Below are 27862 nucleotides of genomic sequence, written 5' to 3'. Positions count from 1 at the left end.
TTACTTCCCTGCTGATGAACAAGGAGAGTATTTGACATCCAAATCATGCCTGAAATCACATAAAAGTTTTGTAGTTAATGTATAACATAAATCTTTTATTAAGGTTTATTTAAACAAAATTTATTTAATACTTAATGTATTAAAATGTTAAGTGGTTATAAAGAATAACCACTTAATAAGTGTGATAAATACAGCAACAGTGGTGGCATTTCTAAACAACAAATATATTTCAGCTCCAGGAAGAAAACATACTTAACCTAATACAGAAATCACAAGGGTCTGTATTCACGTGGCTGTGGAACATTCTTCAAGATCAAGGGCTTGGTTATAGTCCCTCATAGCTTCCTTAATCAGCCCTATTTTGCCACGAACTTGTGCTCTAAGATTATACACTATAGCTTCATCAGGCTTCAAAGACAGGGCTGCAAGAGAAAACAAAATCTCAACACACTGATGTAAAGCTCCTATCATTCTCATTTTAAGTGCTTTTCTTCAATTTAGCAATGCAGTTCAATTAGAAATATCAGGTGTTTTAAAGATAACTAATGCAGGAAACCATGGTACAGTCTTTAAAAGACTGGCATTGTTTGTATGTGGTTTCCTAATAATTCTAACCCATTTTACAAATGCATTATGATACCTATGTAAAGCACTTTGTATTGGTCACATTAAGGACTTGGTTCTATATAAACAAAATTCTTAATGAATTTCTTGGAGTTTTTGTTTTTGTTTTGGGTTTTCTTTTTTTTTTCTTTTTTTTTTTTTTTTTTTTTTGATCCTGAAATGAAGCTACAATAATCACTCAATCTTCTTGACAGGATTGCAAAAGACACCTACCTACGCCAAGGTCCGCTTCAGCAAGCTCATACTTCTTTAAGTAAAAATAGAAACTTGCTCTGTTAAAATACAGTGCAGCCCAGTGGGGACAGAGCTCCATTGCACGTGAAAAATCTTTTTCTGCTTCTTCATATTTCTTTAATACTGAATTTGTAACAGCTCGATTCATGAGAGCATATTCATTTTCAGGATTAAACTTCAAGGCTGTTGAGAAGTATTCACTGGCCTATAAAATGTAAGAATGATGATAATTTAATGGGTTTTTAATTAGTAGATTTCAAGAAATTTGGAATACTTTTAATTTAAAGCTGAAGCCAACAGATTTCTAAGCAGGCAGTTATTGTATTTCATTCCAAATACAGAAATGTGTTTTCTAAAAGAAAAAAAAAAAGAACTAAAAGCCCTGTTTTTGCTGTTATTTGGTTTCTAGCCATGTTCTAGTCAATTTTCTGTAAATGTGATGAAATATTTAAGAGAGAAAATTCGAGAAATTATCTGTTTATGGCTGGCTGTCTATGAGGTTCTGAACCCTGCTCCCTGGCCTGCTGCCTTGGTTTGTGTCCTCACAGTGTGTAGATTATGGTGGGGGCATGAAGCAAGAGGTCACTTACCTCATGGAAGTCTGGAAGAAAAGCAACAAGTAAACTAGAGAAGACCAGAAAGAAAATAAAATGCAAATTGGGTAATTAACAGATAAAGAGATGAAGAGACGGATGGGTTTTCAAAAGAAGAGTCTAAACCACGCCAAAAGCAACATCAACTTCAGTGTACTATGAAAAATATAAGTAGAGAGGCTCAAATCAACTTGTTGATATAAATGAAGATTACATTATTCAGTGTTCACCACAGAATTGGAAGATGTGGACACAAAGGTGAAGATGACTAGTTTGGTCAAGAGAGAACAGAACCACTCTGTAAGCCTCCGATTACATGTGGACTTTTCCCCCTTAAAAAACCTCAGCTTTCTCCTTCTCCCTGGTGAAACGTTATTAGTTTTCAAAAGAATTTTCAAAATGAGGTCTCCAGTCCTGACCCAAGAATAAACTGCTACAAGCCAACAAAGAGACAAGTATCAACATTTAAAATGAACCAGCAACTTCTCTTATCTTTGGACCAAACTGTGGCATCTCATCACATGATCTTCTTTTAGTTAATTCATTATTTAAATTCTGGTTTAACAGGGCTGGAGAGATGGCTCAGTGGTTAAGAGCACTGACTGCTCGTCCAGAGGTACTGAGTTCAAATCTTGGCAACCACATGGTGGCTCACAACCATCTGTAGTGGAAGTTGATGCCCTCTTCTAGTGTGTCTGAAGACAGATACAGTGTACTTATATATATAATAAATAAATCTTTTTTTAAAATTCTGTTTTAACTCCTGCCTCAGTTTCTAACTATCTGAGTTACAGGTTTGGCCCATGTACATAGATCAAAATGATTTTTTGTACCAAAATGCTACTATTTTTCTGACTTTGCTTTCAAAACTGCTATTGTATTCACTTGAAAATAACATGTACTAAATTAAAATGACATTTTAACATTACAAATTTTGATTCTAGGACAGCTTACATTTTTTAAAAAATATGTATTACTCTGGGTAGTACCATTTTTAATCAAAGTTGTCATTGTACACTTTATCATTGTTTTGTTTCACTGTAAGGATGGAAGGACAAATTAAAAACAAAACAAAACAGAGTACTGATGCACATTAGACAGAATTTAAAAACTAACAACAAAAACCTCCTACCATTCAGACAATATGATAGTCTGACACCATTCTATCCATGTTAAGAAATCCATTTCTCATGCCTTGAGGGATGAACATCTGACTCCTAACTTAAAGTTTGTCTATAAAAAGAAAAATGCATATCACACCCAGCTTGGTCTCTCAGGCAGCGTGCCTCTCAAGTCTCTGCAACCCAGACTCTATCTTCTCTAGAGTTCTGTTCTAACTAAGGCTTCAGGATTGTTCTCAAGCCTTGTTGGCTTGAGTTGTTTCCTCTAAAGCATTTCTGTAGCACAGACACTCTTCACGGTTCTGTCCTTAAATTTCTCTGTATGTGTTATGGCTCTGAGGAAAAGGCTTCTCCAGTGGAAGTGTTACAGCTCAGAGGGGGAAGGTTTCACCAATGGAGATGTTGTATCTCTGAAGAAAAAGGTCTCCCATTAGTCAGCAACCATGTACTTTATATATATATTTTCTTTTCACATGGCACAGAAACCTCACACCAGAGATTTATTGGGAGAGACACAAGAGGGTGGCTGAGTTTGCTCCATGAGAAGCAGGAGGGAACTAGTTTCCCAGGGTGGGAACTAACAGGATTTTAAACCGAGACCAGGGATTGGTGGGACTTTAGGATCAGGGATTGATGGGTTTTAGCAGGTTTCCAAACCCTGAAGTAGCCTGGACCTTTAACCCTACACCTTGACTCTCCCTCTTAGACCATTTTCTTCCCTCACTGAACCATTTCTCTCCAGTCTTCTCAGGGATGTTTCCTTAAGATCATCTTCTAGCTGGGCTAGTATAAACGTTAACGGCACGGTGGCTACGGGTCAGATTAAGAAAACAGAAGGCTGGCTCCGAATCCTGCCCCTATAGTGACTGAGTTATAAAACTCTATTTCTATTAGTTCCTTAATCTTCCAAAGCCAGAGGGGACTTTTACTTCCATTGCTGATGTATGGATGAAATGTGTATACATAGAGTACTGAGAGAAGTGTGCAAATGTAGTAACACTCAGTCAATTATTATGGAAAATCTTTTCTTTCAATGCAATGAATTTTCCATGACTAAAGACTTTCAGGTAATGTTTGGTAAACTTTGTTTCCCCTGACTTTTGAGGGTCACTTACATCAAGACTTTGTGACTCTTCTTATTGCTGATGACAGTTATTTGATGTCACAGGCAGGTGCAATTTAAGGGTTCCTTGAGATAGAAGCAGAATTGACAGGCGACTCTGAAGAGCTTAAAGATAGCTCATCCCGTAAGAAAAGATTCGGTTCACAGACATTAAAAATGAAGCAGATGAATGACTCCAAGCATCGCGTTCCTTGTAAAACAATGTACGCTTCGCTTTAGCTCATCAACGAACAATGAGTAAGCTGCAGTTCTCTAACCGGACAAAGTGAGCCTTCTATCGAATGAGAGCAAATCACGCAGGCCGTACACTAGCCCTGTATCGAATTCTGAACAACAGAGCTTTGTTTTGATTATTACTTTATTATTTTTATAATTTGGGCATTTTCCCTTCATGCATGCCAGTGTACTGAATTTATACAATGCCCTCAGATGCCAAAAGAGGATTCAATTCCCCTAAGAATGAAATTACAGACGATTGTACACTTTCAAGTTTATGCTGGGTATCAAACCTAAGTACTCTGAAAAATCTATTAAAGCTCTTCAGAATCACTGAACCATAACCTCAACCCATACATCATTTTTTTCTTGCAACTTTATTTAAATAAGACATACATATGTATAGATTTTTAAAGCATTTTGGCATAAAACTGTGATTATATTTTTGTCAGTACTTAAATCTTTTGGAGGATTGATTGTGATTGTATGTATTGAAATCTTACTAGTTACCATAAGCATAAAGTACATGTAGAACACAATGTAACATGGAAACAGTCTGAGTTTTCTTGGTGTGTATAGATGAAAAGTAATTATTTTTAAATACCAAAAATGCCATAAGGCTATATTCTTAGCTCTTAGATTATTAATGATTTAAAGTCCAGGTGTACCACAGTCTGAGGGGGTGCTATACACTTCTTTCTTTCTCTCTTTCTTTCTCTTTTCTAAAAAGGACTGAGGCTTTCACTTTTTGGCCTTTTTTTTTTTAACTTCATATGGCCTGGGAGTTGTTTCTGGGGTATTCAGAGCTCTCTGGGGTTAGTGCTCCACTTTCTCCACATCTTTCCCAGCATCTGTTGTCATCTGAGTTTTGATCTTAACCATTCAGACTGGTGTGAGGTGGAATCTCAGGGTTGTTTTGATTTGCACTCATTTGAGTGCCAGTTGAGTCAACACCATTTATTGGAGAGGCTGTCCTTTGTCCATTGAATGTTTCAGTGATCATATGTGTGAGGGTTCATTTCTGGATCTTCTATTCTGTTCCATTGATCAACCTGCCTATCTCTGTACCAGTACCATGTGGTTTTTAACATAATTGCCTTGTAATATAGCTTGAGGTCAGGAATAGTGATTCCCTCAGATGGTTTTTTGTTGTTGCTGTTGTTGTTGTTGATGATGGATTTTGATATTCTAGGTTTTGTGTTATGCAGATGAATTTGCAAATTGTTCTTTCCAACTCTATGAAGAACTGAGCTAGAATTTTGATGGGGATGGCATTGAATCTCTAGATTGCTTTTGGTAAGATGGCCATTTTTACAATGTTGATCCTTTCAATCCATGAGCATGGGAGATCTTTCCATTTTCTGAGATCTTCCTCGATTTCCTTCTTTAGAGGTTTGATGCTCTTGTCATACAGGTTCTTCACTTGCTTAGTTAGAGTCACACCAAGGTATTTCATAGTTTTTGTGACTATTGTAAAGGATATCTTTTCCCTAATTTCTTTCTCCACATGTATGTCCTTTGAATATAGGAAGGCGACTGATTTGTTTGAGTTAATTTTATATCCAGCCACTTTGCTGAAGTTGTTTATCAGCTGTAAAAGTTCTCTGGTAGAAATTTTAGGGTCACTTAAGTATATTATCATGTCATCTGCAAATAGTGGTATTTTTACTCCTTTCTTTCCCATTCTGTATCCCTTTGATTTCCTTTTGCTGTCTAATTGCTCCAGCCAGAATTTCCAGTACTATGTTGAGTAGAAAGGGGGAGAGTGGACAGCCTTGTCAAATCTCTGATTTTAGTGAGTTTGCTTCAAGTTTCTCTCCATTTAGTTGGCTGTTGGCTTGCTGTATATCGCTTTTATTATGTTTACGTATGAGCCTTGGATTCCTGTTCTTTCCAAGACTTTTAACATGAAGGGGTGTTGAATTTGGTCAAATGCTTTCTCAGCATCTAGTGAGATGACCATGTGGTTTGTTTTCTTTGAGTTTGTTTATATGGTGGATTACATTGATGGATTTCCATATATTAAACCATCCTTGAACTCCAGGGATGAAGCCTACTTGATCATGGTGAATGATCATTTTGATGTGTTCTTGAATTCGGTTTGCAAGGATTTTGTTGAGTATTTTTGCATCAATGTTCAAAAGGGGGATTGGTCTGCAGTTCTCTTTCCTTGTAGGATCTTTGTGTGGTTTAGGAATGAGGGTTATTGTAGCCTCAAAAAATGAGTTAGGTAGTATTCCATCTGATTCTATTTTGTGGAATCGTTTGGAGAGTATTGGTATTAAGTCGTCAATAAATGTCTGATAAATTTCTGCACTGAATGCATCTGGACCTGGGCTTTTTTTGGTTGGAAGGCTTTTGATGACTCCTTCTATTTCTTTAGGTGTTATGAGATTATTTAGATTGTTTACCTGGTCCTGCTTTAATGTTGGTATCTGTTATCTGTCTGGGAATTCATTCCTTTCCTCCAGATTTTCCAGTTTTGTTGAGTATAGACATTTGTTGTAGGATCTGATGATTTCTTGAATTTCCTCAGTTTCAGTTGTTATGTCTTCACTTTCATTTATGATTTTGTTAATTTGAATACTCTCTCTTTTCCCTCTAGTTATTCTGGCTAAGGGTTTATTAATCTTGTTAATTTTCTCAAAGAACCAGCTTTTGGTTTTGTTTAGTCTTGAATGGTTCATTGTGTTTCTATTTGGTCAATTTCTTCTCTGAGTTTGATTATTTCTTGCCATCTACTCCTCTTGGGTGCATCTGATTCTTTTTGTTGTAGAGCTTTCAACTGTGATGTCAAGTTACTAGTGCATGCTCGTTCCAGTTTCTTTTTGGAGGCATTCAGCGCTTTGAGTTTTTCCCTTAGTACTGCTTTCCTGGCATCCCATAGGCTTGGGTTTGTTGTGTTTTCATTTTAATTAAATTCTAGAAAACCCTTAACTTCTTTTTTTATTTCTTCTTTGACCATGCTATCATTGAGTAGATTATTGTTCAGCTTCCATGTGTATATGGGCTTTTTGATGTTTTTGTTGTTATTAAAGACCAGCCTTAGACCATGGTGATCTGATAGGATGCATGAGAGTATTTCATTCTTCTTATATCTATTGAGGCTTTTCTGTGATGGACTATATGTTCAATTTTGAAGAAGTTGCTGTGAGGTGCTGAGAAGAAGGTATATTCTTTTGTTTAAGGGTGAAATGTTCTCTAGATGTCTATTAATTCCAATTGGTTCATAACTTCTTCTAGTTTCACTGCATCTCTGTTCAGTTTCTGCTTTTATGATCTGTCCATTGATGAGAGTGGAGTGTTGATGTCTCCAACTATTATTCTGTGGGGTGCAATGTATTTTTTGAGCTCCAGAAGGGTTTCTTTTATGAATATGGGTGCTCTTGTATTCGGAGAATATATGTTAAGAATTGAGAATTCCTCCTGATAAAATTTCCCTGTAATGAGTAAAAAGTGTCCTTCCTTATCTTTCTCCATAACTTTTTGTTGAACATCTACTTTATTCAATATTAGAATGGCCACTCCAGCTTGTTTCTTGGGGTTTTTTTCTTGGAAGTTTTTTTCCCAACCTTTTACTCTGAGATAGTGTCTATCTTTGTCTCTGAGATGAGTTTCCTGGATGCAGCAAAATGCTGGATTCTGTTTATGTATCCAGTCTGATAGCCGATATATTTTTTATTGGGGAGTTGAGTCTATTTATGTTAATAGATATCAAGGAATAGTGGTTGCTGCTTCCAGCTCTTATTGCTTTTAGAGGTAGAATTATGTCTGTGTGTCTTTCTTCATTTGATTTTCTTGCTTATTTATTTATTTATTTATTTATTTATTTTTATCTATTTTTATTTATTTATTTATTTTTTTGCTTTTTCAAGGATGCAGTTTCCTTCCTTGTGTTGGGTTTTCCATCCATTATTCTTTGTAGAGCTGGATTTGTAGTCAGATGTTGTATAAATTTAGTTTTGTCCTGGAATATCTTGGTTTCTCCAGCTATTGTTATTGAGAGTTTTGCTGTGTATACTAACCTGGGCTGACATTTTTGTTCTTTTAGGGTCTGTATGATGCCTGTCCAGGATCTTCTAGTTTTCATAGTTTCTGTTGAGAAATCTGGGGTAACTCTGATTTGTCTGCCTTTATATGTTACATGTCCTTTTTACATTACTGCTTATATCTATATCTATATCTACATATCTATATATATGCATATATTCTTTGTTTTGAACACTTGTCATTTTGACTATTATGGGTTGGGAAGAATTTCTTTTCTGGTCCAATCTATTTGGAGTTCTGTAGGCTTCTTTTATGCTCATGGTCATCTCATTCTTAAAGGTATGGAAGTTTTCTTCTACGATTTTGTTGAAGATATTTACTGTGCCTCTTAGTTGATATTCTTTGCCCTCTTCTATTCCTATTATCCTTAGGTTTGGTCTTCTCATTGAGTCCAGGATCTCCTGGACATTTTAGGTTGGGAGATTTTTCGTTTTTGCATCTTCTCTGAATTTTTTTGTCTATGTTTTCAATGTTTTCTTCATCCCCTGAGATCCTCTCTTCTGTCTCTTTTAGTCTGTCGGAGATGTTGCATCTGTGACTCCTGTTTTCTTTTTTAGGTTTTCTCTCTCCAGGGTTGTTTCTTTTTGTGTTTTCTTCATTGTTTCTATTTCCATTTTTAATTCCTTCACCTCTTTACTTTTGTTTTCCTTTAGTTCTTTGAGTGATTTTCATGTTTCCTCCTTAAACAAGTCTATTTGTTTATGTGTGTCCTCCTGTGCTTAAGGGAGATATTCCAGCTCTTCTCAAAGATCTCCATCATCATGTTGAGGTATGATTTCAAGTCTGACTCTTCTTTTTCTGGAATATTTGGCAATTCACTGCTTGCTGTGGTAAGAGAGCTGGGTTCTGATGTTGCCAGGTTGTCTTGGTTTCCATTGCTTAAGTTCTCTCATTTTCCTCTTGCCATTTTGTTATCTATGATTATACGTGGTCTTGTTGTCAGTGGCTGACACCTGTCTCTCCTGTGGATCTGAGGGCCTGTGGGCTCAGGAAGAAAATTGCTTTTCAGTGTTTGGCTTTTAGTGGGCAAGCAATGAGGTCTGGTACCAGTGACTCAGCTCTGTCCTTGTGGGCTCAGATGTGGAAGCTCTTGTGTGGGTATTCTGGTAGCTCAGCCCTTTGCCCACAGGTCCTGAGTACTACTGGCAGGGACCTGGCTATTTCTCTATGCCAAAACAAACCCTTTTCCACATATCACAGTACTTTCTACTCTCTGAAAACTCCCATTGTGTTCTCTCTGGGCCTATGTGCCAGCTTCCCCTCTTGTCCAGGTGTAAGAGGGCCTATAGAGCACTGCCTTTGCCAGATAGACCTGGGTTCCCACTGACAAGGGCCTGTGCCTTACTGTGGGCACAGCTGAGAATCTATGTTTAACACTTGTTAGTCTCTGAGGTAACCTCCAAGCTTAGTAACCTAAGACAGGAAAACACTTTAGGTGAAGTATTTTATCAAAGTAAAACTTCTGCAATGTTGGGAAAATAGAATCATAAACACTTTGAGATTTATTGTTATATGCCTGCATGAGTGCCTGCATATACATATATGTACCACATGTATACCTGGTACTGACAGAGGCCAGAAAAGAACACCAAATCCCCTAATCTGAAGTTACAGATGATTGTGAGCCACCATATGGGTGTTAGAAACAGAACTTTGGTCCTCAGTAAGAACAGAAAGTGCCTTTAAGTATTCTTAACCACTGAGCCATCCTTTCTCCTGTCTCTAAACATATTTATTTTAAGTCTGAGATACATGTTAGAGCTAAACTAGAAATTTTATATATGAGGGTCATATATAAACATATATATGTTACTAAACATAAATAAGTTTAAAGTAAAGTTCTCCCTTCTGTAGAATTTAATTGTCTCTGAAAACAGAATTTTGCTTTGGGAAGTTTATTTTTCTCAATCTTATGAATTACTTTCTTTTTTTTTTTTTTTTTTGTAGTCATGTGAATTGAACATGAAGCCTCACATCTGCCAAACAAGTAGGATACAGCTGAGGAAAGAGGCAGATCACCAGTGTTTTTTTGTTTTTCTCTGTGTTGAGATAGACTTCCACTCAGTATTGAAAGTACCTTTGAACTTGCGATCCTCCTGCTTCTGTCTTTATAGTACTTTGCATTACAGGTTTGTGCCACTGGGCCCAGACTCATTATCTATCTTATTATGTAAAATAAGCTGAAATTTAAGGCATTGACTTGTCAACCTGCCCAGTAACATCTGAGGAATGACAACCTCATTTATGTCTTAGATAATTACACTATTGATGACTACCCTTGCACCAAATCCATACTGAGGCCAATCAGATTCATCACAGTTGTGCAGGGTTATTACTGAGCATGAAACAGCTGTATGACTGGAAAAACTGGACAGGACAGTATCAACAAATGGATAAATGTTTATGAAGCAGTAATTGCTTCACATCAAATGCAGGTGAGATCCAGGAAGGGAGGTTAGAGGAGTCATTGGAATGCTGGCAGGAAGAAGCTGGAGGAGGAGTGGGGGCAAAGGCAGAAATAGGGGGAGAATGCAGAATCTGAGACAGAGTCTGAGACAACCACTGTAGGTGTTAGTTAAAGCATTCTTCTGGGGAGATCAGCATTGACATGGATCAACGAAAGTGGGTACGAGTCCCCTCCTCCTTTTAAAGAATGCAGCCAGCATCATCATGCATGCCTATAACCAGAACTGCACATTCTGAAGATGAAAATCAGAAAGACTTAAAGTTAGATACTAGTCTGGGCTATGCAGGAAGACAGTCTCAAAAGAACAAAAGCAAAGACAAGCAAAGACGAGGGGTATAGATTTGTGCTACTATGTTAATGAGAAGGACTTTGAGAATAATTTTTGCTCATAGTAGAGAAAGTAAATACATAATGACTAAGGGTCATAAAGGTACTTTTATGGTCTCTAGAGCAAAACTATAAACCTTGCTATAAACCAGAAAAACAAAAATACTCAAAAGGGAACACAACACAGAGTAAAATACATTTAATGTACACATAAAGCATAGACAATATAAAAATCCTTCCACCTGACTAAATTCCCAACTGATTTATCCCCAACCAACAGGGAAAATTCAAATTTCAGGAGTAAAAATTTTGGAAACATTAAGGCATACATTTACCATGCTAGAAATATAATTTAATAATGGTTAAGATTATAAATTTCATATTATTTGTATCTTACTCACTTTTTAAAAATAAAGACCAAAACTATATGGGATTCTGCTAAAAGCAACATTCAGAAAATAGACACAACATTAATAGATTATTGTAATATAAATTAATAAATGATGGTAAAAATTCAGTCAACTTAAAAAGAATGGGGCAAAGTAGGGGAAAGAATGAAATCAATGTATTTAACTAGAAAGACAAAGATTTAAGAAAAACAAGAGATTTAATCCTGTAGGTATGTTCCAAGTAAAATAAATCTAAATATGTCTCATCTAAAATTCTAAAAAGCCTTTTTCAGACAGTGTAAGCTGAAAATGGCTAAAGGTTAAGTGGTCACACAAAACCAGGACTTGTTATTTTCTGTCTCCTTATTTCCTGTACTCACCTGACTGGTGACAAGAAAACATAAATTAAGATGGGTTAGACACTCTCAGCATAAAAAGGATCTCAAGGGATGTGTAAGTACCATGAAGAACAGAATTCTGGCCCAAAGCTGATTAGACAAAAGGAATAGCCAAGCACTGAAAATTGAAGATGAGCATTTACTAGACCAGTACTGGATGATCAGGAACTCTGAGGAGCATAAATCAACACAAGCATACACGTGTAACCATTGAAAATGATAAGCATCTTTATGGAACAGAGCATTATTTATTAACCTGAGATATCAAGGCTGCACTTCAAATATAACATACAAATGTAACAAAGAAGCATATAGTGCCCAAAGAACATGTTAGGGAAGATGCACATTGCCTGAGAAAATTGCCGGTGGTGAAGGTAGATGTTTCCCGCATTAAAGTAAGCGAGCGAGTAGCTGGGGTTCAGAGCAATTGCTGCTTGATAGTCTGCCATTGCGCTCTTCTGTTGACCCATAAACTCATGAATCACACCACGATTTGTTAGGAATTCTGCTGTCGGATTGATCTGCAACATAATCATAGGAGGATTTGGCCTCTAGGTATAGTCTTAACAATAGTTTATTGAATGGCAGCCATGAAACAAATTATTTTAGAGCTTTATGTAAGTCCTTTCCAAGGAATGAACATGGGGAACTTAATCTGTTTATTTGTTAAATGAGAGAAGCCATTAAATTGAATAGCTAACATGCTTTGCTGTCCGTCCTATGTAGAAACAATTACTTTAATTTCTTTACCTTTTTTGTACCTTATATTACCCCAGTAGTATCTCAAAATTACAGAAACAAAACTAAAAAGCTAGACAAGATTTCAAAGCATGGGGGAGGGTGTTCCTTCTCTACAAGGAGAAACCAAATGTCTGTTATTCTCCAATTGCTTCAAACACAGGACATCACTGTTAGACTTTGACTCCATCTTGTCTTACAAAACACTGTTATGAAACATACAAGTTGCATTTGCTAAGAGGGATAAATACTTATCAAAAATTTGCTTTTGCTTTTAATTTTTAAATGCATGTAGATTGAAAAATATGCAAACTCTGGGAAAACAAACATTATTTCTCTACATAACACTCTTAATAAGTAACGAAGAATAACTTACTCAGACTTATTCATCGATGGTGTGAATAGATCTTATTAACAGTATTATCAATATAGATTGCTTACCTTTATGGCACAATTGATGTCCTGCATTGCAGCAAAATAATTACTCATTTGAAGACAAGCAACAGCTCGTCCCTCATAGGCTAGATAACTCTTTGGATTTGCTTCTATGCCAACAGTAAAATGTTTCCATGCTTTCTGGAATTTTCCTTGGGCCTAAAACAGTTATAAAATATTATGACACAAGAAACAGTATTTAACATGACAAATCTAACTATATTGTGAATATTTTCAATTGACTAACTGCCTTTAAGTACTTATAATTAAATTATGTTCAAATAAATATAATTGTATGAGCAGAGATTCAGGGGCGCAGGCCTGGTGAGACTGTGCTCCAAGTGGCCAGGGCACAAAGAGGTCTGGGCCAAGTGTGCGGAAAGAACACCCTCCATGCCCCAAGACTGGTTCAGGGGAGACAGAACTCTGCCTTGGGGGCTCATTTTCCACCCGCAGGGCCCCTATGTGCTTACCAATTGCTCAGGCCATCTGCAATAAGGAACAGCAGAGATCCAGCAACACAGGCAAGGTACATGGGAGAGACAGGACCCAATCACTGACAACAAGACCCCGTATAATCACAGACAATAAGATGGCAAGAGGAAAGTGAAAGAACTTAAGCAATGGAAATCAAGACAACCTGGCAACACCAGAACCCAGCTCTCCCATCACAGCAAGTAGCAGAATGCCAAACACTCCAGAAAAAGAAGACTCAGACCCGAAATCATACCTCAAGATGATGATAAAGATCCTTAAACAAAAACAGGAGGAAACGCATAAAGAAATAGAAGCTTTTAAAGAGGAAACACGAAAAACACTCAAAGAAATCAAAGAACTATAGGAAAACAGAACCAAAGACATAAAGGAATTGAAGAAGGAATTGAAAATGGAAATAAAAACAATAAAGAAAACATGAAAAGAGACAACCCTAGAGGTAGAAAACCTAAAAAAGAAATCAGGAGTAACAGATGTAAACATCTCCAACAGACTACAAGAGATGGAAGAGAAAATCTCAGGGGCCAAAGACAAAATTGAAAACCTATGGATGCAATGAAAGCAGTACTAAGAAGAAAACTCATAGCTCTGACTGCTTTCAAAATGAAACTGGAGAGAGCATACATCAGCAACTTGACAGCACAGTTGAAAGCTCTAGAACAAAAAGAATCAGATGCACCCAAGAGGAGTAGACAGCAAGAAATAATCAAACTCAGAGCAAAAATTGACCAAATGGAAACAAAAAGAACCATTGAAAGAATCAACAAAACCAAGAGCTGGTTCTTTGAGAAAATTAATAAGATTGATAATCTCTTAGCCAGACTAACTACAGGGCAAAGAGAGAGTATCCAAATTAGCAAAATCAGAAAGGAAAATGGAGACATAATGACTGAAACTGAGGAAATTCAAGAAATCATCAGATCCTACTACAAAAGCCTATACTCAACAAAGCTGGAAAATCTGGAGGAAATGGATGAATTCCTAGACAGATACAAAATCCTAAAGTTAAACCAGGACCAGGTAAATTATCTAAATAATCCCATAACACTTAAAGAAATAGAAGGAGTCATTCAAGGCCTCCCAACCAAAAAAAGCCCAGGTCCAGATGGGTTTAGTGCAGAATTTTATCAGACATTTATTGACAACCTAATATCGATACTCTCCAAATTATTCCACAAAATAGAATTTAATGAAATACTGCCTAACTCATTTATTGAGGCCACAATAACCCTTTTAACACCCCAGAAACAACTTACAGACTATATGAAGTTCAAGAAAAACAAAGGCCAAAAAAAAAAAAAGAAAAGAAAATGAAAAATCATTTGCTTAATCTTCACACACCAAGACAACTTTGACTATTTCCCTGTTATATCTTGTTTTATATGTACTTTATGCTCATTGTAACTAGTAAGATTTTTAAGGCATACTATCAAACATTTAAAAAAATCAAGTACTGACAAAAATGTATTCATATACTGTAATGCAAAAATGCTTTTAAAATCTGTACATTTATCTTTGTTTTTTAAAATAATGTTGTTCAATTAAATATATATATATATATACTTAATTGCATTGTCATCTACTATACCAATCTTAAACAACTTAAAGTCATAGCTACTATATGTCAACTATTTTTGTGCATTTATATCCACAAAATAGCCAGAAGAGGTGGCACTCACCTTTGAACCCAGTACTCAGGGAGCAGAGGTAGTCAGGTTTCTGTGGATTTGAGGCCAGCCTGGGCTGTATAATGTGTCAATGTCTCAAGTAAGTGTGTGTGTGTGTGTGTGTGTGTGTGTGTGTGTGTGTGTGTGCTACTGCCTCAAGTAAGTGTGTGTATGTGTGTGTATGTATGTAGATGTGTAGAAAGATGATAGATAGATAGACAGACAGACAGAGAGACGGATGTAGTGGTTTGAATAGGAATGACCCCTATACAATCATGTATTTGAAGATTTGGCCCATAGGGAGTGGCACTATTAGGAGGTGTGGCCTTTTTGGAGTGTATGTGCACTTGTTGGAGGAAGTATTTCATTGTGGGGAATAGGCCTTGAGGTCTCCTATTCTCAACCTATTCCAAGTGTGGCTCACAGTCTTTCCCTGCTGCCTATGGATTGAGATGTAGATCCCTTAGCTTGTCTCCAGTACCAAATCTGCCTGTACATTTCCTCTTGACATGTTTCCCTGCCATGACAATAATGAACTAAACCTCTAAAACTATAAGCCAGTCCCAACTAAGTTTTTTTTTTTCCTTATAAGTGTGTCAGTAGTCATGGTGTCTGTTCTCAGAAGTAGAAACCCTAACTAAAATACCAGCTATCTACTATAATAGATGCATAACACATAAAGCAAAATTAGTGTGTGCTATACAAATAAATGGAATAATGGTGCAAATGAATTGTCTCAGCATCTGGAATTTTAGGAACATTGCGTATACTCCACAGAAGATGCATGTAAATCTACCAAGCATCTGTTTTTAACAATCTTTGTGCCATCTTGAAAAAGAAAAGATCAGGAGGCAGGACCCATCAATAGAAGATGTCAGAGTATTTTCCAGAGCAGGCCATCTGGCAACTGAACACATCCCCACAGGCAGGTAGGGCATTAATTAATTCATAATGGTTCAGCTTTTGTTCTTTTTCTCACAGGCTCAAAAACTCAACCTGCCAGGATCTCAGGGGCTGGCACATTCTAACTAACCTGAACCTAGAGACTCTCACACAAAGCTATAAGGAAAGGTATCTACTAAGGGAACTAGATTTTGATTTCTACCTAGCAAACTCTTCAAGTAAAGTGCTCAGACATCTGCAGGGCCATCAAAAGATGACTGAATAAACAACGAAGTAGGCAAACTGAGGCTGCACTATAAGAATATTAAACAGCAACCTGCCTCACAAAGGATTTAATTTACCAGATGCTCTTGATATTTGTGGGGAGCCGAATTCGGATGCCATTACAAGATGGCGCTGGCTCCCTCACGATTTGAGGTAAACAACTCCATATATAGTAATGCTCTTGTCAGCTAAGGTGCTGCACCCTGCTCATGCGCAGTACATAACCTATCTCCGGCCAATCCCGAGGCCTCTGGTGTCAGCAGACTGGTGACAACCAATCATGGCAAGCCCGTATGCGCTTCTCCCTATAAAAGTGGACAGCTAGGGTAGTTCAGGGCCCCTCCCTCCCTGCTCTCCCCTTCAATCAAGAGGCTCTCACAATAAAGCATGATCTGAGAAGAATCCTCTGGTGGTGGTCGTCTTTCCTCGATGGTCGAGGAGCGCGATGCAGATATCTGCTGTGCTCACTGGAATAACCCCAGTTCTTGGCAAACAGCAAGGGATCTTTATGTATCTGTAGAAAAGGCTGCCATTCCTTCCCCTGAACAGCACTTGGATGTCCTAACTCTTCTTTAGTGGCCCCACCCTTTTCTGATTCACTCCTACATGTGAATGTGCTTCTCAATAGCCCTTTTTGGTTATATGCCCAATAGGATTTTCACAAGATACAAACTTGATGTCATGTCTTCAATTGGTGGCATTCCTATTTTAGCTGGACTTCAAGACTTTTATTGCAGCTCATGTCTAATTGTCTGGGCTCATCACACTCTCTCGACACTACATTCTGCTTATTGGCCCTCTGCTTCTTCTCACATAGAGGAATAACAGGGTCTTCAGTAGTACTATGTCCATTTTTCTGAGGAACCACCAGACTGATTTCCAGAGTGGAAAAAAACTTCCAAGTAAACGGCCCAAAGAAACAACTTGGAGTGGCCATTCTAAAATCGAATAAAGTAGGGTTTCAACCAAAAGTTATCAAAAAAGATAAGGAAGGACACTTTTTAAACATTACAGGGAAATTTGTCAGGAGGAAGTCTCAATCCTTAACATATATACTCCAAATACAAAAGTACCGATATTCATAAAATAAACACTACTAAAGCTCAAAAATACATTGCATCCCACATAATAATAGTGGGAGACCTCAACACCCCACTCTCACAAATGGACAGATCATGGAAAAAAAACTGAACAAGAACACTGTAAAACTAGCAGAGGGTATGAACCAACTGGAATTAATAGATATCTACAGAACATACCATCCTAAAACAAAAGAATACACCTTCTGCTCAGCACCTCACTGCACCTTCTCAAAAATTGGCCACATAATCAGTCACAAAAAGAGCCTCAATAGATATAAGAAGACTGAAATACTCCCATGTATCCTTTCAGATCACCGTGGTCTAAGGCTGGTCTTTAATAACAACAAAGACAACAAAAAGCCTATATACACATGGAAGCTGAAAAATAATCTACTCAATGATAGCATGGTCAAAGAATAAATAAAGAAAAAAATTAAGGATTTTCTAGAATTCAATGAAAACGAAAACACAACATACCCAAACTTATGGGATGCAATGAAAGCAGTACTGACAGGAAAACCCATAGCTCTGAGTGCTTCCAAAAAGAAACTGGAGAGAGCATACATCAGCAACTTGACAGCACAATTGAAAGTTCTAGAACAAAAGGAGGCAGATACACGCAGGAGGAGTAGACTGCAAGAAATAATCAAACTTAGGGCAGAAATCAACCAAATAGAAGCAAAAAGAACCATTGAAAGAATCAACAAAACTAAGAGCTGGTTCTTTGAGAAAACCAACAAGATTGATAAACCCTTAGCCAGACTAACTAGAGGGCAAAGAGAGAGTATCCAAATTAACAAAATCAGAAAAGAACGTGGAGAAATAACAACTGAAACTGAGGAAATTCAAGAAATCATCAGATCCTACTACAAAAGCCTATACTCAACAAAGCTGGAAAATCTGGAGGAAATGGATGAATTCCTAGACAGATACAAGATACTAAAGTTAAAGCAGGACCAGGTAAACCATCTAAATAATTCCATAACACCTAAAGAAATAGAGGCAGTCATCAAAAGCCTCCCAACCAAAAAAAGCCCAGGTCCAAATGGATTTAGTACAGAATTTTATCAGACATTTATTGACAACATAACACCAATACTCTCCAAACTATTCCACAAAATAGAATCAGATGGAACACTACCTAACTCATTTTTGAGGCTACAATAACCCTCGTTCCTAAACCACACAGAGATCCTACAAGGAAAGAGAACCTCAGACCAATCTCACTTATGAACATTGATGCAAAAATACTCAACAAAATCCTTGCAAACCAAATCCAAGCACACATCAAAACAATCATTCACCATGATGAATTATGCTTCATCCCTGGGGTGCAGGGATGGTTTAACATATGGAAATTTATCAATGTAATCCACAATACAAACAAACTCAAAGAAAACAAACCACATGGTCATCTCACTAGATGCTGAGGAAGCATTTGACAAAATCCAACACCCCTTCATGTTAAAAGTCTTGGAAAGAACAGGAATCCAAGGCCCATACATAAACATAATAAAAGCAATATACAGCAAACCAACAGCCGACATCAAACTTAATGGTGGGAAACTTGAAGCAATCCCACTAAAATCAGGGACTCAACCAGGCTGCCTACTCTCCCCCTACATATTCAACATAGTACTGGAAGTCCTGGCCAGAGAATTAGACAGCAAAAGGAAATCAAATGAATACAAATTGGAAAGAAGTAAAAACATCACTATTTGCAGATGACATGATAGTGTACTTAAGCGACCCCACAAATTCCACCAGTGAACTCCTACAGCTGACAAGCAAGCTCAGCTTGTTTATCAACAAGAAAACATCTTTGGGAATCACTATCCCTGACCTCAAGCTATATTATACGGCAATTGTGCTAAATGCTTCATGGTACTGGTACAGAAATAGGCACGTGGATCAATGAAATAGAATAGAAGATCCAGAAATGAGCCCTCACATATATGGTCACCTGATTTTTGACAAAGGAGCCGTAAACATTCAATGGAAAAAGGACAGCCAATTCAACAAATGGTGTTGGTCCAACTGGCACTCAGCATGCAGAAGAATGGAAATAGACCCTTTCTTATCTCCTTGTACAAAGCTCAAGTGTAAGTGGATCAAAGATCTCCACATAAAATCAGGTACACTGAAATTATTAGAAGAAAAAGTAGGAAAAACCTTAGAACACATAGGTACAGAAGAAAATTTCCTGAACAGAACACCAGTGCCTCATGCTCTAAGGTCAAATATCGACAAATGGGAATTAATGAGATTGCAATGTTTCTATAAGGCTAAAGACACTGACAAGAAAACAAAACGTCAGCCAACAGAGTGGGAAAATATCTTTACCAACTCCACATCAGATAGAGGCCTAATATCCGAGGTATACAAAGAACTCAAAAAGCTAGACACCAGAAAATCAAACAACCCTATTAAAAAATGGGGTACAGACTTAAACAAAAATTTCTCAATTGAGGGATATTGAATGGCTGAGAAACATCTAAGAAAGTGCTCAACATCCTTAGCCATCAGGGAAATGCAAATCAAAACAACCCTGAGATTCCACCTCACACCAGTCAGATTGGCCAAGATCCAAAACTCAGATGACAGCAGATGCTGGCAAGGTTGTGGAGAAAGAAGAACACCTCTCCACTGTTGGTGGGTTGTATTGTAAACTAATACAGCCACTCTGGAAATACTAATCTTTCATACCTCAACATAATCTATCAGTAAGTTCTCTTTCCCCTTGGTTGGTATCCTTTATACTAAAAACTCTTTGGGGTTCGTTTTTCATTTTGTTTTTTGTTACATTTATTACAACTATAATCAAAAAATTTCTCATGCACATAATAATGCCTCTCTCTCCAAACTAAAAGTTTAACAATCCAAAAGAAACTGTGTTTCTTATAGACTGCTGTCTCTGGGGGCTGGGAGCCAGTTTCTCTCCATATTAGGTACTCAGCCTTTAAATGGTGTGAGCACATTGCATTGGCTGCCATCCTGCTCTAGCTTTTTTTAAAGTCATCCATTCCATTCTTTAGATAGACTGTGCGTTGTTTATTTTGTGCCCATAATGCTGATTTTAGGTTTAAGTCTAGCAAGGCAATTTCTTTTCTCTTACTTCTTGGCCGTTCATCATGGTACCAACCATTATTTCCAATGTGTGGTAAGAATCATCACTTCCAGCCTTATTATGTGATAACAACCATCACTTCTGGTGTTATCGAATGGTAACAACCATCACTTCCGGCTCTATCATATGCGTCTTTGATGAGCTCAGGCTCATCAAAGCAAGGCTTCCATATTTAACTGAGCCCTTGCTCTCCATTCGTAAATTCCATAACTAGAGTAAAGGAAAACTAAATGTTCACCTGAGAAATAAGATTTGACTGTATCACCAGTAAATCACCAAAAACTCTTTCTCTTGTCCAAACAATGTGTTCAGTGCGAAAAATGTTGTTACATTTTACCTGCAAATTATAGCCTAGACTGATTCTGGCTTTTAAACTCGATGGGTCAATATGAAGTGCTGTCAGAAAGTCCTTCTGGGCTTTTATCATAGCTTCATCCTGTTCATACTCCATGTAAGAATTACCCCGTCCAATATAAGCATCCACATAACGTGGGTTAATTTTAACAGCCCTGGTAAAAAATTCAACAGCTCCTTCAAACTCTTTAATTCTGAAAAAGAAAGAAAATGAGATGCCTTCTAGTGGACTGGTTCAATGGAACCTATGTGTAACCTATTTAATGTTTTCTGCATCTGACTTCCCCAAAATAAATATATATATATATATATATATACATATATATATATATATATATATATATGTGTGTGTGTGTGTATATATATATATATATATATATATATATATATATATATATATATATATATATATATATATATGTACTATTTTTACAGAAGAATGTAGAATATCATTTTGGAATTCTTTTTTCTAAAAATAAAGAATTCTAAAATTCAATCCTAAGCTTTTTTTAACCATGATATGTTACCAACATAGAAAAACATGTACTGATATTGATAACATATGATATTTAAATTATAGTCTCAATACACTTAATAATGCTTGAATTTACAGAGGACCATTTATACAGTGATAATCCTATAAGCTTATATCACCTACAGATGCCATAACAACATTAATTTATATAAGAATACTTCATGATTCCTACAATAAAACAAACTTGTCTAATAGTGACTCCTATAGAATTTATCACATCATCAACTGACTCATGGCATAAAGTAAAAATAAATAAATAAATATATATTATATATATAATTTCCTTTTTAAGGAACATTCCATTATATTGAAATGAATCAGTGGCTTCACATATTGTTTAACAAGTACTTTTTTCAATGCTTGTCCACAGTAGTAATAAAAATAATTGAGGACTTGAGAGAAACTTCTATGGTCAAGAATGTCTACGTTTCTTACAGAAGACACAGGTTGGGTTCCCAGCCACCTGTAACAGGCAGCTCACAAGCATTCGTAGCTCTAGTCCCAGAAACCTCGTGGTCTCCATAGACAACCTGCATACATGTTAGATATGATGTATGCATGTTTGACTCATACAAGAATGCATACACACACCTATAAATACAAATAATAAATATTAGAAAAATACCTCTTCTGTCTCTATGTAGTTTTGTATGTTTGTTTGTTGTGTTTTTGTCAAACACTACCCAAAGGCATGTATTGTGAGTCATTTAGAAGAGCACACAAGAATCAACACTAAAATAGTAAGAAAGACATGGCTTCTGATGTCTCAGACAGCCAGGGGTTGACAATGGCCTTCTTGAGTCATGTGGTAACTTCTGAGTTCCTTCTGTGCGTGGTTGCTCAGAAATCACAGGATTATCCCTCTGGTGGCTTACAGGGAACAGCACTGCTTTCTCAGTAACTGCCATGATTTAAGGGGCTTCATTTGTAGGTGGGGTTACAGTGCCTCTCCAGGTGCCTTCCTGATGAATTACATCAGCAATTCGACACAGGGACTAACCCTATTTAACAAAAATAAAAATGGCATCATACTTCTTTGTAAAATACATGTGTTGGTAGGTTTTCTAATACTCAGTGTGTCCACCAATGCATAGAGAAGTGTTTACTCACAATACATACCTATGCGAGCTGTGTGTTCTGGATTTCCCAGGCAACCCTCGCGTGTTCATTATGAATTATTGAGGTGTCCCTGTTTCATTGGCAATCAGTTTGTATCCTATCACTGTCCTTCTCATCCATCTGGGGGTTTTAAAAATCTCTGTGGATATATACTCTGCTACAGGGCTTATAAAATATAATCTTCCCTTCTGTGTGGCCCAACCAATTACAAAAGCATACAACAGCAAGACAGTGAACCAATGCTCATTTCTCTGTAGTGCAAACTGTAGATTACAAAGGGCGGTTATATTATGTAGCTATCAACACTAACTGACGAGCACTTAGTCCATTCAGCTGAGTAAACAACCTAAAAGCTAGAAATGGATCTAGAAAGCCACCTGGCAAGCACCTGAAAATTATCCCTGGATGACAGTCACAACCAAACCAGGGGGCAGAGCTGAACACAAGTTCTCCTCAGCTTCCTACAGCAATAGACAAGGGGAAATGAACCGGATGCCCTGTAGAAGGCAGGTTTTCATTTTCCTGGAGACAGGTCTGCCACAGGCTAAAGCTTTCGTTAAACCCCAACATGACACTCTTTCAGTGGGAAGATTTGGCAGAATATTGACACTGCTTTTGGGTGTTCGTTGATCTTTAAGTTGTTGAGTATCAGCTGTGGAACATATAAAGAGCATTAATAGTTCTCCTGAAATAAATGTTAGTATATGAATAAAATGTCAAGTGATCACTCTTAGGAGGTGCTCGGTTTAGTGTCCGCACAGACACAGAAGCCCAATGCCTTTACAGTAGTCACACATGTGACCAGATACAAAAACTCGTACTTCCAAACACTTGCAAATGTGGTCTGCAGAGGTAAAGACTTTAAAAATAGCTTGTGCAAATATCAAAATAGTGTAATTAATGTGTCCTGGTAGCAAGTGTTTGTGACATATAGCCAAGTAATAGAAAATACACAGGTGGCTTTTTTTATTGACATCTAAAAGTTCACATTAGCACAACACTCTTGCTGATTAAAGTGGGCAATGAGTAGAATGTTCAGCCTAAGGAATGCTGTCTCCTGGCAACCATGAGAATGAGACCTGGAAACATGCAAAGGACTCTTCAAATGTCTTCAACTCCATGAGTTCAAAGATCAATGTACTAGCATGTAAAGGTCTATTACATCTATAAAATGGTCCAAATTAATATATATTTTCTACCAAAAAAATGTCAAAATTCAGTCCCATATTTATAAGCCACACTTCTATGGAGTAAGTATGTTACCAAAATGGTCTTTCTAAAAATATATAATCACTAATGATTCCTTGTTGTTAATGCTCAGTCAAACTGTGAAAACTCAATACTTGGTGATTAAAACTCTGAGCTCTCCAGTCTTTGCCGCTGATTTAAATTTCACTTCTATTAGAGAACAATGGAGAGCCTAGAGAGCCAAGGAAAGTTGGTATTTGGAGCTGCAAAGCAGCATCAGCTTTAGGAAGGCTTTGCTGTTCTATCTCAACACAACACTCCATAAAGACGTGACACGATTCGAACATGGGGAGACTGGCTGGTTCTAATAGCTGTTAAACAGAAACGGGTCCGAGAGAAGTTATGGATGTCTCGGATGTTGACTGAATGCAATGATCTCAGACATTTTGGCCTACACATGTCGACCAAAGTAAACACATCAGTCACTATTCCATTTCTCCTTAAGAATGACAAGTACTTAAGGAGATGGATTGCACAAAGATCGATGCATCCAAACAAAGAAAGCTGTGACTGCATGTAATGGAAGGTCCGAGAGCAGGGTTCTAACCCTAAGGCATCCGCAGAATTTATAACCACTATAGTGCTTTCCTCTTACAATAAAGACCTTTACTTCTTGTGGGGCACTGTAGCTATGCCTCTACTCCCTAAAGAGAAAATAAGTATGTCACTGTTCCAACTAATTCAGACTCTACTCTAGTCTCTTAAACTGTGCATCTGCACAGACTTGCCCCTATAATATGCAAACCATCCCAATCTAAGCCTTCAAAGGAACTGTTATTCTCTCCCTTACCAAAAGTAATGCTATAAACCATTGTTAAACAAAACCATTGCGCTCAGATGAAAACCGTGCGGTTTTTCTGAAGGTTGTGCATTACTGTTGTTTTTTTTTCCAATTGCCCTTGTCTATAATATGCTATACAGAAATCTCAGAAAGCGTTAACTCTGGAGTATCGTATTTCTGTATGTTTTAATATATTAAACTTTTCTGAGATTGTTTTCATTGGTTTTAGATACATGAATATGTTTTATTGGTGCAAAATTTTCTTGAAGATATTTTTAAAACCCCCTCTTTTCCAGGAAATGAGCTTTCTGAGCAAATTATTTTATGCCTAGATATTTCAAACTATGCATACATTTAATTGTCATTTTGTGTGTATGCTTGAATCAAGTGTGCGTCTTCAAAGCTGTGACGGACATGTTTACTTGTGGTTTGGTACAGTTTTTTAGAAGTAACAAGTGAGCCACTGATACAGTCCCCAGAACTGTGCAAGGAACTCTCTCTATGTCTACCCATATTTTAGAATCTATCACAGTCACGTTTCCCTCCACCCTCCACATTCCCTTCTGCCCTCAGTTATGAGGCTATAACTGGATAAGTCTGCTCATTCCTCTTGCCTCGGCTTTGATGATAAGGGTGTTCCATACCTGTGGTGGCACATGGCAGTGGCTTGGCAGAGGCTCACGCTACTCTTGTTGGTCAGTGAAGCTTGTTTAAAATCCTGAAACAATTTTATAAGACCTCGTTATTTTTGTCATGAGTTTCTCTCAAGACTTTCTTCTAATTTTGATGCCACATTAAGTATACATAAGCACTAAAATACATATCTTCCTAAAAGTTTGCTTTTTAACCCCATCCAAAGAGAGTGGATAGAGCAAAGGATCTAATCATTATTAACACCCCGAGTTTCTTACCCCCACCTACCTTAAGAACTGGGATTTTTCTTGAGATGTTACCCTGTACTATGCAGAGTCTCATGTACTTCCTCTTGCTGTGTATACCACCAGAAACTTCCCTTCTCAGACAGAAGAGGAAATTCCCCTGGAGAAAACCTTTGGAATTATATGACTTTTCAACAGTTAGGCACCAGGCCAGTAAGTGCTAACAAAGCACTGCCTGCTGATTTGTTTACTCTGAACCCACCTTTGGAACCCACACTTCTTGAAGGGGGTATATAAGTCTGTTAAGGATCCAGATGCCTTTGTGAAGTTAAAAAAAGAATCCAGAAACTCTCACTCTAGGATGTGGCATTTGGAAAGGATACTGGAGCTGATTTGAATGGACCCGGGAAACAGTGCTGAGTCTACAGCATGAAGGTGTGATGGAAGTTAGGGGAGGTAAAGGCACTGGAAATGCTCCGATGCATCATAAGGTGCCATATCATTATGCATTCTAGCCTGGATGCTTCCTAATCAAGCTGCTCCTGGGAAGGTCAGACAATCGCCCTCTATCTCTCTAGTGTGCTTCAGTTTGAATACCATGTAAGCTTTCAGTCACTCGATCCTCCCACAAATCTTTTTTCCCTTCTGGATAGGTTTTATGGCTTTGTCTTGGTTCTTCTCTTATCATTCACTATTATAAACTTTATTGTTCCTTGCTCTGCATTATTTAAATGTTTTATTTAATTTTTAGTGTCTTGTTTTTCTTGTACAAAGGAAGAATCACTATTTTGGTTTTGTGTGTTTTATTATACATTTCCATTCTCCATATCATTATATTTGAGTGTGCTCCATGTACAAAGAATATACTAGATATTTTTCAAGCTTCCCATCTGATTGTCTACTCTTTTATTTGGGGTCATTTGACCATTCCTAGTTAATATAACTGTTGACAATATTGCTTTGGGGTCTAATAACTTATTGCTTGTTTTTGCTGGTGTGTGTTCTTCATTATATGTTTTTTTTTAATCCTACTTCCACAATTTTGATATTTTATTTCAACTATTCAGTTTACATTTGACTAAAATATCATGTTTAATCAGAATCTTGAATTAAGAAGGGCTTAGAGTTACAGGTGTGTTATGTGCATAGGAACAGCTTGTGTATTGGCCCTGGGCAGGAAGGGGGTAGGTATTACCAGCATACAGCAAAAGGCCAGAGTTGAAAGTCTTTAGTGAAGAAAAGAAGACTGAGGATAATGTCTGAAGTGAGTATCAGTCATATCAATTTGATTTCAGTGGTCAGGATTTCATGTTTTATTGTGTGGGATGCGTCACTGCAGGTTTGCAGCAGAGGACTAACTTCATGTCCTTTATGTTTTAATGTGGTCTTTTGGCTACTGTGTGCAGAATGTTTGTACAAGGATACCTACTTCACCACACTAGGAGACAGTTTACTGAATAATCCTATTCTGAGATCTGAGTTCAAATCTAGTCTAGGACTTCCTGGTGAAAGAGACAACAACAATTAGGAGAACTGATTTAATTCACAATTTATTTCAGTGATAGAATAAACTAGATTTGTTAATGGATTAAGTGTATATAAAGAAAGAAAAGAATCAAGAGTAATTTTATCTTGATTCTCCCAAACATTAAAACTGTCATCAGTGTTTCAGCCTTGTCTGAAAGAACATAACCTTCATAATCTAGTGAGACCTGAGTTCAGATCTTACCCCAGCATTTACTGCTTTGAAGATCTTATTCAATTTTTCCTTGATGTTTATTTCCTTATCTCTAAGTTAAAACTGTAAATTTTACACCACTGTTAAAGCAAAGAATTACTTCATTCTATAAAGTTATATGGGCTATATGGATGTAACAAATACATAAACCAGCTGTCACATAACTGCAAAGGAATATCCCATCTTTATCTTGTTTCTAGATTTTAATCACAAAAGTTACTCTCGAGTTGTAATAATGATTAAAATTGAGAACAATGAACCATCTCTATTCTGTAATGCAATCAATTAAAAACTACCTGTTTCTTTCCAAGATGCTTCCATAAGCTCTAGATCTAAGGCCTATTCTTAAAGACCTAAAATGGTGTTCTCAGTAGCCCATTCTGCACAGCAAGGTCCTGTGCTACTTGAAACATATTTAATTTGACAAATTTCAACAAAAGAAAAACCATGAGCAAGAAAAAATATTGCTAAGCAGAGTAAATTACGCACTAATTAATTTGTCAAACAATTGAATTTTCTATGTATTTCTTTGGGGGAGGTGATAGCCTTAATTAAAAAAAAAAATCACCATCAGCTGTAATCAAAACGAAGTGGAATGTGCTTAGGTCTTATAAGGATTCTTGCTAACATGGTTACTCATTGAGACTCCCTTTCTGTAGCAGTGAACACTAGTGTTCGGAGGATGTGTGAGATAGAACAGACCATTTGCCCATGTCCACAGGAATGCTCACCTCTAGCGCAAAGCCGTACTGCTCTAGTTCAATATAGATGAGTCCACGGTTAATTAAGGTGTTTAACGCTATGTTTTCTCCAGCTTCGAGAAGCAGCACAATTCCATAATCTCGTAAAGCCTAAAATGAAAACACTTATAGCCAAGGTGTAATACTTTAGAACCTTGCTTAGTCTACTGCCCTAAGCCAAAGATGCTTCTACCCACTCTGGAATGGACGTGAGTC

At 37.1% G+C, this 27862-nt stretch overlaps 1 protein-coding gene across 1 annotated transcript in view; it reads right to left on the bottom strand.

The window, feature by feature from the left end:
• Positions 1-285: 285 nt before the first annotated feature.
• TTC6 (tetratricopeptide repeat domain 6) overlaps positions 286-27862 on the bottom strand; it is a gene marked incomplete at both ends in the record, with an annotated part of 174830 nt that continues 147253 nt past the window's right edge. Inside the window, 7 exons of the mRNA XM_080912417.1 lie at positions 286-422; positions 838-1058; positions 11888-12063; positions 12722-12874; positions 20591-20801; positions 24935-25008; positions 27638-27757. Of these exons, the coding sequence (XP_080768543.1) occupies positions 286-422; positions 838-1058; positions 11888-12063; positions 12722-12874; positions 20591-20801; positions 24935-25008; positions 27638-27757 (1092 nt within the window). The remainder of the gene's footprint in view (positions 423-837; positions 1059-11887; positions 12064-12721; positions 12875-20590; positions 20802-24934; positions 25009-27637; positions 27758-27862) is intronic.

This window comes from Micromys minutus (assembly GCF_963924665.1).
Source record: "Micromys minutus genome assembly, chromosome: 1".
Lineage (NCBI taxonomy): Eukaryota > Metazoa > Chordata > Mammalia > Rodentia > Muridae > Micromys > Micromys minutus.
This window is presented reverse-complemented; position numbering and strand designations above follow the sequence as displayed.